Source organism: Cryptotermes secundus, unplaced genomic scaffold, assembly GCF_002891405.2.
Source record: "Cryptotermes secundus unplaced genomic scaffold, Csec_1.0 scaffold259, whole genome shotgun sequence".
Classification (NCBI taxonomy): Eukaryota; Metazoa; Arthropoda; class Insecta; order Blattodea; family Kalotermitidae; genus Cryptotermes; species Cryptotermes secundus.
Window position 1 is genome coordinate 792,321 of NW_019742445.1, and position 12,443 is coordinate 804,763.

At 38.0% G+C, this 12,443-nt stretch overlaps 1 protein-coding gene across 1 annotated transcript in view; it reads right to left on the minus strand.

The window, feature by feature from the left end:
• The window catches only part of LOC111873156 (small G protein signaling modulator 3 homolog), a 132,213-nt gene that overhangs the window by 91,918 nt on the left and 27,852 nt on the right, over positions 1-12,443 (minus strand). The window contains exons 7-9 of the mRNA XM_023867631.2: positions 7,019-7,252; positions 2,809-2,903; positions 1,885-2,030 (exon numbers count right to left, since the gene is read on the minus strand). Of these exons, the coding sequence (XP_023723399.1) occupies positions 1,885-2,030; positions 2,809-2,903; positions 7,019-7,252 (475 nt within the window). The remainder of the gene's footprint in view (positions 1-1,884; positions 2,031-2,808; positions 2,904-7,018; positions 7,253-12,443) is intronic.

Here is a 12,443-nt window from a genome sequence, read left to right on the forward strand (position 1 = left end):
TCCATTACCGAGATACAGGGCGCTCATATTATAAGGTAAGGTTATAAAAACCATCTTTTAAGATCATTTTAGTGAAAGTTTCATCCTTCAAGGCGTACCATTCACTGCTCAAATACTAAACAACCTGCTTCCATTGCCGAAATACAGGGCGCTCATATTATAAGGTAAGGTTATAAAACCACCTTTTAAGATCATTTTAGTGAAAGTTTCATGTTCCTATCTCATAGAATTTAAGAACAATGATGAATAAATCATTTTCGAGCAAAATTTAAATGGCCAGCTGAATATATTACCGCCGGAGACGCGGCCGCGGAATTTAAATGACCGCGCCAAAGGGTTAAGAGAGACTTAACAGAAGGGAGTGTAAGGATGTGGAATGAATTTAGTACTCTCAGGATAGGATTCAGCAGCAGGATTTAGTGGAAATGATAAGCTTTTAGATCATTCGTAAAACCTGAAGAACTTCTTGACAAGGTGAATGACTATCAGCCTCTTAAGAATGACTCACTTCATGGAGTTCATTAGTGAATCGCTTTTTTTTATAAACCTCCACACATTTATATAGATGGCACATTATGCCTTTTATAGGAGGGGGGCACAGTTGACTGGTTAGTTTATCTTGATACTGGCTGATAGTTACTGGTCTATTTTATCAATACCTAAATCCTTTACAAATTCCTTTCATGCATCTTTCTTCTCCTACTCAGTAGCACAAACTACATGCCGAGTTCTCTTTATCTGTATATGCTAATAATCCTCTTCTTTTATCTGTACTTCATTTTATCATGAACTACATTCCTTAAAAGTAACTTTTAAGTATTTCCTTCCTTGCTTATTGGCACATACTGTGCCCTGAGATTTTCCGGTACATTCATCCTCTTCAGACGTAGATCCTAATTATTCTCTTTCTTTATCAGTAGTTACTAATTTTGTTTCATAATGACCTACATTATTTACAAGTTCTTTGTTGGCATCTTTCTTTTCTTATGCTGCTACATAAACACCAGTATGTGATATAACAGTGGTTTCCATATCTATTCTTTATTCACTTATCTGTAATTGCTGTTCTGTTTCATCATAACCCACTTACCTTGGAAGTTCCTTTCAACAGAATGTATCATACCATAATTTTCCCCATTATGTTCTTCCATCTCTTCAGCTCAGATTCTAACATTCACGTTCTTTTACTTATAATTACTATTTCTGCTTTATCACCATCCATATTTCTTACAAGTTATATCCTTTTATCAGACCACACTATATTATGCACTTCTGTATTATGTTTTCACTCTCTCTCGCTTCAGCTCAGATTCTAACACTCCTGTTCTTTTATTTATAGTTGTCAGCTCCAGTTTATCATAAACCACTTTCATTTCACGTTTCACATTTCTCTTCAGTACCTTAAATTCCTTGTGTTACTTCTTGTTCACGAGTGTATAATAAACATCAGGTTTTCTCAATCTGTTCTTTTTCCTCTTTAACTACAGATTATATGAATTATGTTCTAATACAGATAGTTAATGTTTCTGTATTATTATGCATATGTTGTGGATGCTGTGGAGAGGATACAAATCTATGCCTCTGCCCTGATTCACCAGTCGCCCAGCCTGCAGCCCAATAACTACATTGACTGAGCTATTCTGGTTTGATGATGATACTAATAAAAAACCATATGCAAATACTGATCCTTCAGCATTCTTTACCCCTTTCTTCCTAATTACCTCATCTGACCCAATGACTTTTTCCAATCTTCTTTCTATAACTACAGCCTATGTGCCACTATCACCTGTCTTCCAAACCCAGACAGGAGCAATGCACACACAGTCATGAAACACATCAAATACATTCACAAAGAACTGCCAGAGTCTGCAGAGGAACCCTGACCTGCTGAGATGCTGTTTAGGAAGGTTGGGTACTGCTTCAGGATTCCCCACCAATGCCCCTCGATCAGCCATCAGGTATGCCAAGTGACGCCGACGATGAGTTTCCATTACCATATCGTTAAGTGAAGCTGCCACCATAAAAGAAACCTAAACAGCAAAAACAAAAGGAATATCAATGCAAACTGACAACAAAAGAGTGAGCATTTTTAGAATGATATGAGAAATCTGTGGGTGAGAAAATATAACTACCTAAATACATGGTAGAGTACCCACAAAGCCCAATTCATATGTCGAGTTGTTCTTAAGTTGAAACACAGTGATTAGTGTGATTAGTGATTAGTAGCAGTTGGGCATCTAAGCTTATGAACAAGGACACTTTAACCTACAATACTATATGTTGTTTATCTTAGGAATTAATATTTATGAGTACATTATACATCCACAGACAAATAAGCAAAAAAGTAAGTAAGTATGAATAAAAAGGAACTGTTCTTAGATAAAGATAAAGGTAAAGTTGTCCTCATGCTTAACTAACTAAGCACCATGCCATGAAGGCGTATGGGGGAGTGAATGTATAGATCCACATTTTCTTGGCCTCGGCACTAGCTGGAGGTGAGTGGTTAGCTTCACATACATGCCGCTTTACCCCAGGGAAAGTGCCTCCGGTACCCATTAGACAGGAGGCTGGGTGGGCCCCAGAGCCAGTCTGGACAATACAGAGAAGAGAAAATTCTGACCCTACCAGGACTCGAACTTCAACCCCTTGGTCGCCCAGCCCATAGGCAGTAGCTACACCAACTGCACTACTCTGGCTCGGAACTGTTCTTACACCATTCATAAGTCAAGCAGTTGTACGTTGCAGATCATGTGTACTTGCATATCCCAAATATAGAGTGCTATAACTTCCACTGAAAAACATTCTTACATCTAACAGATGATCGACATCTTCAATGTCACCCGGTATGTCAGACAGGGCATTAAAAATCTCAGCTGAATTCTCCAGCTGCCTGAGATCTGGTTCTGAAAACAAAATTTCACAAATTAATTTAACTGACTAACTAGCTAACTTCATGGAGCAGGGGGAAAAAAAAACCACACACACACAAAGAAACTCATTAGCTAATTAGTATTCTAGGCAATTTTTAAAATTTAAATACTTTTCTAAACCTTATATTAATCATCATTCAGTACATGGGCCCATGGAGGGGAGAGGGAGCATGACAAAGGAAAACAAATAATCCAAAATGATCTTACTTCTAGATCACACATATATCATATCATGAAACACTCATACTGACATTCATCCCAACCAATTTTAAGGATCTGGCCCAAAGCCCTATTTCATTCATAACAAACTCTCTCTTTAAGCTACCCTCTCACTTATCCTCCAAATTATCCTTTTTGCTTGTAGGTCACAATTCAAAACCTTTTTTTGGACATAATTTTCTTCCATCCCTTTAACATTGAGCCAAGCATGGACCGGCTCGCATAATGAGTGACGTCATGGCTTCCAGCCATATCTTCCGCGCTACCCTTTCTTTCACAATCCTAAGCTCACCCCTTCCTTCTCCCCTGACGACCACGTGATTTCCCCTTCCATTTCTACCCGTGTCTCGGGAGAAAGTATGTTGGGGAGTAAGGTTGGAGTCTGATAAGTGGATCCACTTGGGTAAGCACATCTGGTGGACCAGCCAGGGATATTTTCTACATTTCAGTTCAGAGGGGTCTTGATCCAAAATTGCGTTTCGGCATACTCTGGGTATGGCTACAGACGTGGGGGTTTACAGTTGCCAGCTATCGGGGGGATGGCATGGTGGCAATACGAGAGTTAGTTTTTTTTTATATAAATAGATATATTATTTTCTTGAGGCCACCTGTGACTGAGGTTTGCTTTGCCTGTATTATATAGACATGTAATTTCTTGATGCCACCTGTGGCGGACTAGTTCAGTTTAGTTATTCTATGTATTTGTCTTGGTGCTGCATGTGGCTAGGAAGGAAGTGACCTTGTATTCAAATGCCACTGGGCCAGTGAAACTGGGCAGGTTGTTGAGCTGATGCCGCAAGGTGCGCAGCCAGGTTTATTCTGTCTATATATTTTTCGTGTATTTTTGTCATAACTTATTTTGTGTTTATTAAACATTGTTATTGTTATTTTTGGGTCTGTCACTGACTTCAATAATGATTCACCGCTGCGAGCTTGGTTTCCCACGACGATCTTAGGGAGCATTGTAAACACGACGCGAGGGCCAGTGATGACGAACAGCTCCTGACTTCACCAACGCTTGGTGGTGGTAGGGTGAAGATGGGAGGAGTATTGGTTCAACATGTTTCTACCAATTTCAGGTACCATGTGGCTTGCCTCATCAGGAAATTGATGGCAGTACAAATACCACTGCAAATTTTATAAATTTGTTTTACACAATTTTATTTGAATATCCTGAACACTTATTCTCCAGCCCAAGCATACATATAACATGGCTTGCCTCACCAGGAAACCGACTGTAATACAAGTACCATCATGAAAGTTAAAAATCCATGGTAAAAAAGCTATATGCAATATCGATATAAAATTGTTTTTGTTTCACATCTTAAAGCTTGCAATTCTATGGTTCAATGTACAAATCTCTACATAATAACATTATGAAGTAGCTGGGTGCTGCATTTACTGCATCTCAGTATGTATACTGTCTCTCTCTGACAATAAATACCCCCTCCCATTTGAACTGTTCTTCTGATGAAACACAAGTCACAGATCAAGGAGGGGAAAAATACTGTTCTAAAAATATTTTGCCATATCCACATGACAAAGTCTCAGTTTATTTCACAGTGCAGTCCATATGAGATGGATAGTCCTAGGATAAGTAAAGCAGTGAGCTTGGTTAGCATTGCTGTTATATTACTCAATACAGTATCACTGAAAAAGTGAATGATACAGATTATAATAAATTCAAAATCACAGCAGGCATGAATGCACTAATGGTTCAACACATACCAAATGAAGCTGAATGCCTTGAACAGCCTAAAAATATTTATGAGGAAACAAGGTAACTCCACCTCCTCAAACACAACCAGAAAGAGGGAAGAATGGAAATGTGCAGCATCTAGAGATAAAACTTGTGCAGAACTAGAATGGACAGAAAGTATAGCTCCAGTAAATAGTCCAGAATTTTCTGATCTCCTCAGAATAAATTCAATCTCAGGAATCACAGAAGATAGTTTCTTCTTTGAATACACCTGCCTTGTTTCAATAAAAAAAAAATTAAATTGTTTGTAACTAAATGAAAAGAAAAGTGAAAGTGCACAAAAAAGGGAGGGGGGGATGCCCACTGAAACAAAAATTGGTGTTTGCTCTATGGAAAGACTTAACTGTGCATGAAATTAAACTGTTATTGACATCAGTTACACATGTGTGTCATGTGCAAACCTCTCCTATGGGACTACTGGAGAAAAAGATCTAATTGTAAAAAGTAGTTATATGAAATCAACCAGCATGCCACTTGAGTCATGGCCATCTTAACAATGCTTCATGCAAACAATGAAAACTGTAACCCAGGGGCAAATCAGGTTATGATCCTCTGGATAAGATTTGTCCCATTCCCAATAAAGCGAAACAAAAATTCCATAAGTACACATGACAAAAAATATGACAACGGATGAAGCAATTTGTGCATTCTGAGTGCATGTACATTTCAGGGTATATATGAAAGGAAACCCCATAAATATGGGATATAAATATTTGAACTCTGTGGAGCAAAGGGGGGTTACTCATACAACATCGAAGTTTTTTGACTAACTGGGGGCACTATAAATGAAAACTCATCAAACAGGAAGATGGTGTGGCCCAAACATATTCTGGATGCAGTATGATGGAAGAAGTTCCTGCCTCTGCTCACCCATCCCACAGAGAGTCACTTCATTGACTTAACTGATTGAACTCACATTTATTTTATGTCATCATCAGCCTTAATTTGTAAATATGATACACAGTATATTATGTTAACCTTTAAGTGCTGAAGTGCCCCGTTTGTGCCAGTGATGAGTATGGTCATCGTGGCCAAAGTACCCCGTTTTGGCCAGTCGGGCATTTAAACTCCACTATTGGAAGCGCGCGCACACGCCGCTAGTAGAAGCGCGTGCACAGTCCTAAATATTTATTTTTAAATGTAGTAATTACCAGTCCGACTTGAGTAAAACCTTAATAGAGGAATTAAAATGATACCTAAGTGAACAACAACAAAAAGAGTATACGTATGAGTTATGCCTAAACTCATCCACGAGCCGGTACTTTTATTGCAGATTCTGCAGATTAATGTGTTAAAAATATATAGTAAAATTCGATGTACATACCTTTTTTTGTTGCTATCTGCTTGATGTATATATAGGCTGAAATGAAACTACAGTATTCAATTTCACCAAGAACGCACAGAAAACAGACCGCACTCTGAATCTCAGCCACGATGCAGCTGACTGTTCACACCCACAGAAAGGACAATAAGCTTTTGCAGCTATAACAGAAGGTCTTAGCACTGAAGAAGGGACCCCTCTAGCTATTTCTTGAACAGTCATGCTTTCATTCTTCTCATTTAGTCAAAAGATTCAAAAATCTGAAGAGGGTAACAAAGATGTAAGGTTTTCCAGCAGAGAACCAAATGATTTTATTGCTTCCATCTGTTTCATGGCACCTGGGACTGCTAAAATTGCTAAGTGTTACAAACAGAAACGAATTTATAATGCAGAATAACTCTGTGAAGAACTTGGAAACCAATTTTGCAGTACACATTAAAATTAAAAGAAAAAAAAATTGAAAATAGCGTATAACATTTTGTATAAAATTTTTCAAATCTTCCGTTGTAATATACAACATTATGTTCTTTGCTGATACACACAAAGTTAATTCCATTCATTTATCACAAGAATTGAGTTAGATACAGCATTTTTAAACACAATGCTTAAAATTGTTTAAGCACCCTAATAGGAACGGACATTTAAACGCAGATTAGCAACGTGCATTTAAACGCGCACCAGCAGCGGGCATTTAAATAACCTCTGGCTAGCTCAAGCTTACCACCATTTCAAAAGCCTGGCATTTAAAGGTTAATGATGTTAGAATAATGACATTGATGTTTAACATACCTTTGATCTTAAGCATGCCGAGTGTAACTTGGAAAAGCACAATGGAGCCATCAAAGAAGAAAAGATCCCATATTCGCAAAAGTATTTTCATGTGAACAACAGATGCAAATAATGTAAGGAACCAATGCAGAGTGATGAGACTAAGCTCAATATCATGCTCTCTGAGTGTCACATCTACATCTGGAAGGTATTTGCAGATCATACTCCTCAGAACACGTTGATCTGCTTGTATCCCTACAACAAGAGGAAATTAATCATTACACTGACAGGTTACATTAAGTAAATTTTGACTGTGAGCAGATGGACATATGATTTTAATTATAAGCATTATTTGTTATAAGCAAGTTTGAAAAATGAGAATTAATTTTAATGTGATATACTGACGTACACCAGTTTCAGTTAAGAGTGCTTGCTTTAATGCAAATTACTTTCTGACCAATCATGAGAGGCCAGAAGAACTGTGAGTAGATTACTGTGTGGGTTTGCAGAGGAGGAATGTGAGGGGATATGGATAAACTATGATTTATGCAATTTTACCACCTGCAACTTCTTTTCAGAATGTAACTATCGCATAAATCGAAGAATACCTGTATTTGAGGGAAAATATTCAACCTGATGATGGAAGCAGACATTTGACCACTTGTGTGGGATGCTGGGATATAACATGGCAGAGGACAAAAATAATGAAATACAAAAATAGAAAAATACATGATGATCCAGGGAACAGACAGTGGCAGCAACTGGAAATGTAACAGTGACATAGGGAATGGGGCAAGGGGGCAGGACAGCACATGTAAAAAATGATGTAATAATGGCAGTGACAAAAGATGCTGAACCAGCAGGCAAGAGAAGGGACAGCAGGACAACAAGTGGGTCAACATTGAACTGTGAAGGTGTGGCAGTATTATTAAACATAAGATTTTAAATAGCAAGGGACTTAGAAATGATTAGGAAAAAAGAATTCCCTCTTTAATTTACTAAGATCTCAGGATGTATTTGGCACTGCATAAATGGAGACTTTTGTGGTCACCAGTTACCTTAATTATTTTAAAGGAAAATATAAAGTTGCAAAATATGACAGAAATACAGGGGGATTGGTGCTCTGTGTTGGAGATGATATCAAAAAGTTACAGAAATTCTGACCAGAATAAAAGGAAATGTATGTATCAGTATTAGAGACCAGATAAATTATTGATGGAAATAATATTTACAGGTTTCATTTACAACTCTCCACAAACCTTATGATGGTACAGGACTGATGGGCTTGCACCTTAAAGCATAATTTTACATTGTTAGGAGATATGTGGGGCAATGCAAGTAAACCAGCTACACAATAGGGACACTTTGAGAACATACAAAAAGAATATGTTAATCATTTTGGACATATGTCATGTAAAGATAAAGTAAACAAACAGAAGGAACTCGTTAAATTCTGTGACAGAACAACTTCTCAAATATGATATACAAAATTCAGAGCAAAGAGTCAACATACTTTTGTTAGCCATGTTGAAAAATTTTTACTAATTATGTTTTAATTATATATGGTATCTTAAGCAAGTTTAGGACAGGAAATGAAATTACTAGTAGTCACATGCAATTGTTAGCAGTACTGCAAATGAAGTAAAATTTGTAAGTGTGGAATTACACTGTTTCTGTGAAAGGGTTGGATTAATAATGCTGTAAATATACTGTATTTCATGATAAAGAGTGCTGGAGACAACATGTGGCATGTGGCGAGGGGGGAAGTACAGAAAGCAGGAGCACTAATTTGATGGATGGGTGAGAAAGGAGAGGGAAATGAAAGGGGCTTTAAGGAAATTTGAAGAATAAGATAATGAATGTAGAATAAAGTACTGAGAAATCAGAAAGATGTATGAAAGAACTGTGCAGAATAAGAGAAGTATATGGTAGGAAAAGGAAGCAGAACAGATCAATAACTTAGATAACAGATGGAAGTTTAGAAAATATAGGAAGCTATAAGGAATACTGCAAAGGGCAGGGAGGAGGGATTACTGTAAAACTATGAGGGAATGTCAGAAATTATCAGCACTTTCGCCGTAACACATCTTTAGGTTTGTCACATTGCCTTCTATGCATGCATGCTTAGAGTTGATACTATTGTGGTCATGTGATCGAATTTTGACCTTGATTGCATCATTTTCCTTGATGCTGTGACAGTGTAAACATGGCCGCTTTGCTAGCAGTGTGCACCAAAGAGGAACAAAGAACAGCGATCCGATGTCTCTGGTTGGAAGGTGTGTCAGGGGCTAAAATTGATCGGAGGCTTTCAACACAATACGAGGACAGTGCTCTACCGCGTAGAAGTTCATCCAATCCGATCAGCCAACCCAGTTTGGATATTTCTCCCATATGGATTCCCCTCATCAATGAAGAGGTTAACAAATCAAAAGTGTAAGTTTTTATGAATATTAGTGGCTTCTACTACTTCTGCAAGTTTTGCTCCAGGGATTATTCTCATTCCCGGAAGTTGCCCTGGTGGCACGATTCTTTATTCACACAGATTAGGAATGAATTATCCAAGTTTTTACTTTGGTTTTTAACTTAATTCCTCGAATTTTATCTATACTTCTGCTTTTTACATTGTTGACATGTGCATGCTTGGCACAAATTTTCTATCATGTCTTTTACTGTGATTTTATTCTTATCTCCCACTGATGGAACCGGTTGTCGGTTGTTCATAGGTTGTTTTCTACAGACTGGGATTTGTCCAGGAATTGAGACTAGCTCTTTCTAACGGGCCCAACTGAGTAGGTTTATCCTCCCCTACCCACCTGAAAACGGAGACAGATCCAGTCTCCGAAACGTCTTGGTCTTTTTTTTTTTTTTTGTCTTTTACATACCAGACGATGGATGAAGTCCAAAATAAGCCAAAAGAAGTACAGTATACACCATCGTCAGAATCCTTTCAAGTCTACCAGTGATTTGCTGGCCAACAATTCGCACCAAATGCCGAGGCCTACTGTCAAAGAAAGTGTTGTTGTTGCATGACAATACACAGACACACATGGCCGGCCAGACCATTGAAACCATTAACCATATGTGTTTTGAGGTGCTGGAACACCCTGCCTACAACCCAGATCTCGCCCCTTCTGACTATCATCTCTTTGGACCGCTCAAAGATGCTTTATGAGGTCGTCAATTTGCTATGGACAAAGAAGTGCAGGAAGCGGTGCATAAATGGTTGCGAGACCAACAGAAAACCTTCTTCTTGGAGGGAATACGCAAGCTTGTGGACCGCTGGACCAAGTGCATTGAAAAAGGAGACTATGTACAAAAATGACCTACTTGTTCAACCCCTACTTTTGTGTATATAAATTGGAAAAACAAGAGTGGGGATAATATTTGACTTCCCTACGTATTTGAATGCATAAGGTCTTTTTATGAATTCTATGCCAAAAATACTGGGAGTTAGGCTTTCATATCCGGGGCAATGATTTCCTAGACATTGCTGCCTAGGAATTGCTAGCCGCTGACTAGTGATGGACGACTTATAGTCTGGCTTTCAGGCAGCACGTCACAATACTAATATTTAAGAAGGGAACTAGAATGAAGAAAAATTGACAGCTGGACTACATATGACCAAACAATATAAGTGGCTGATGAAATAAATTATTTAGGAGTAGCAATGGAAAACACAGGATGGAATACATTAAAGATCAAAATAACAGTAAAAGATAACCAAGCTCTAATACCTATAAATAAATGCTTAGTGAGAACACCTGACCTAAAGGTTATTTAATGACAATTTTAGTATATATATATGACATTGGACGATGGAATGACTGATGAATTGGAAATAATTTGGAAGGAATCAAGTTGTAGACCACTCAAGGTACTATCCCAGAGTTTGCCAGAAGACATTGTGGAAGATTGTAAGAAACCTCAGTCAGGATAGCAAGTATCATACCAGAAATTTGAACTAAGCACCTATTGAATACAAATCTATACCACTGCATCTGGTTTAGTCTGATACATGACTGAATATTTTGGAAAATTTACAAGGGAGTCGGTAAATAGGTCACAAATGTAAGTAAAACAGCTGTAATGGACATAATAGGTTTTCTATACATATCACTAGGTTGGAGCACAGTCCAGCTTCATGATTGTCTAGGTAGCGGACGTGCCAGCACATCTTCAGAGGCAGGTTTCAGTAGTCAAAAGGGGACCATGCTTGAGGAGTGTACTAACAAAGACCAGCTTTCTGCTGTGCATTTTCAGCAAACAGTGTGGCTAAACTGAAATTACAAAAACATAGTAGGAGAGCTAATATAATGTGCATGATGGTGAAATAAAATCTCTTTGGTACTTTAATGAGGTACAGAATTCTTGTGGTGCAAAGAGAATTATAGTGATGGTAATACACAAAATGAGAATTGGAATAGCATGACAGATTAGGGATATGAAAATTAAGAGGAATTATAAAGGATTTGAATTAGGAAGGTGTTCCCAATATCTGAGGGAGGAGGAAGTAAACATGCACTACTAAAATGGTTGGATTAGAAAAGTGGATAGGAAAATCTGTATGTAATAAATGATTGAGCACAAATGAGGATTTACCAAAAAAAAAAAAAAATCACTGAATAAATTCAACAAATACCTTAAAATACTAATTTAAAATAATGTGTAAATGGGAGAAAAAGTCAGTGAGAAACAACCCTTACAGATTATGGGGGAACAGAAATATAAAATCAGAAATGAATTGGAGAAAAGATTAAAGGTAGTGATAAATTGTAAAGTTGCCTCTGTGCTTAACTAATTAAACACTATGCCATGAAGACATATGGGAGAGTGGAAGTATAGTTCCAACACTCTTGACCTCAGCAGTAGCAGCAGTATAACAGACGAACAGACCCAGTGTTAATAGGAATACAGTATGTAAAGAATCGGAGTATTACAAGAATTCGGTATTATATGGTCACAGATCTAAGGTCAATGCAGCAAAACACAACTCAGTAAACTCAAACATGTTCATATTCATCACGGTTGATACCTTACTTACTTACTTACTCATGGAGCTGAGCCCTTCTGGAGAAGCCGCCAATTCTGTAGCTACTCAAGAATTTCCTAGCATTTTATGGAACCCAAAGGTTCATTACCGTGTTCACAAGAGCCCTCCACTGGTCCCTATCCTGAGCCACAGCTATCTAATCCATACCATCCCATCCTATCTCTCTAAGATCCATTCTACTATTGTCCACCCACCTACGCCTTGGTCTTCCTTGTGCTATCTTTCCTTCTGGCTTTCCCACCAATATCCTATATGCATTCCTCGTCTCCCCCATTCGTGCTACATGACCTGCCCACCTCATCCTCCTTGACTTGATCATTCTAATTACACTTGGAGAAGAGTACAAGTTATGAAGCTCCTCATTATGCAGTTTTCTCCAACCTCCTGTCACTTCAT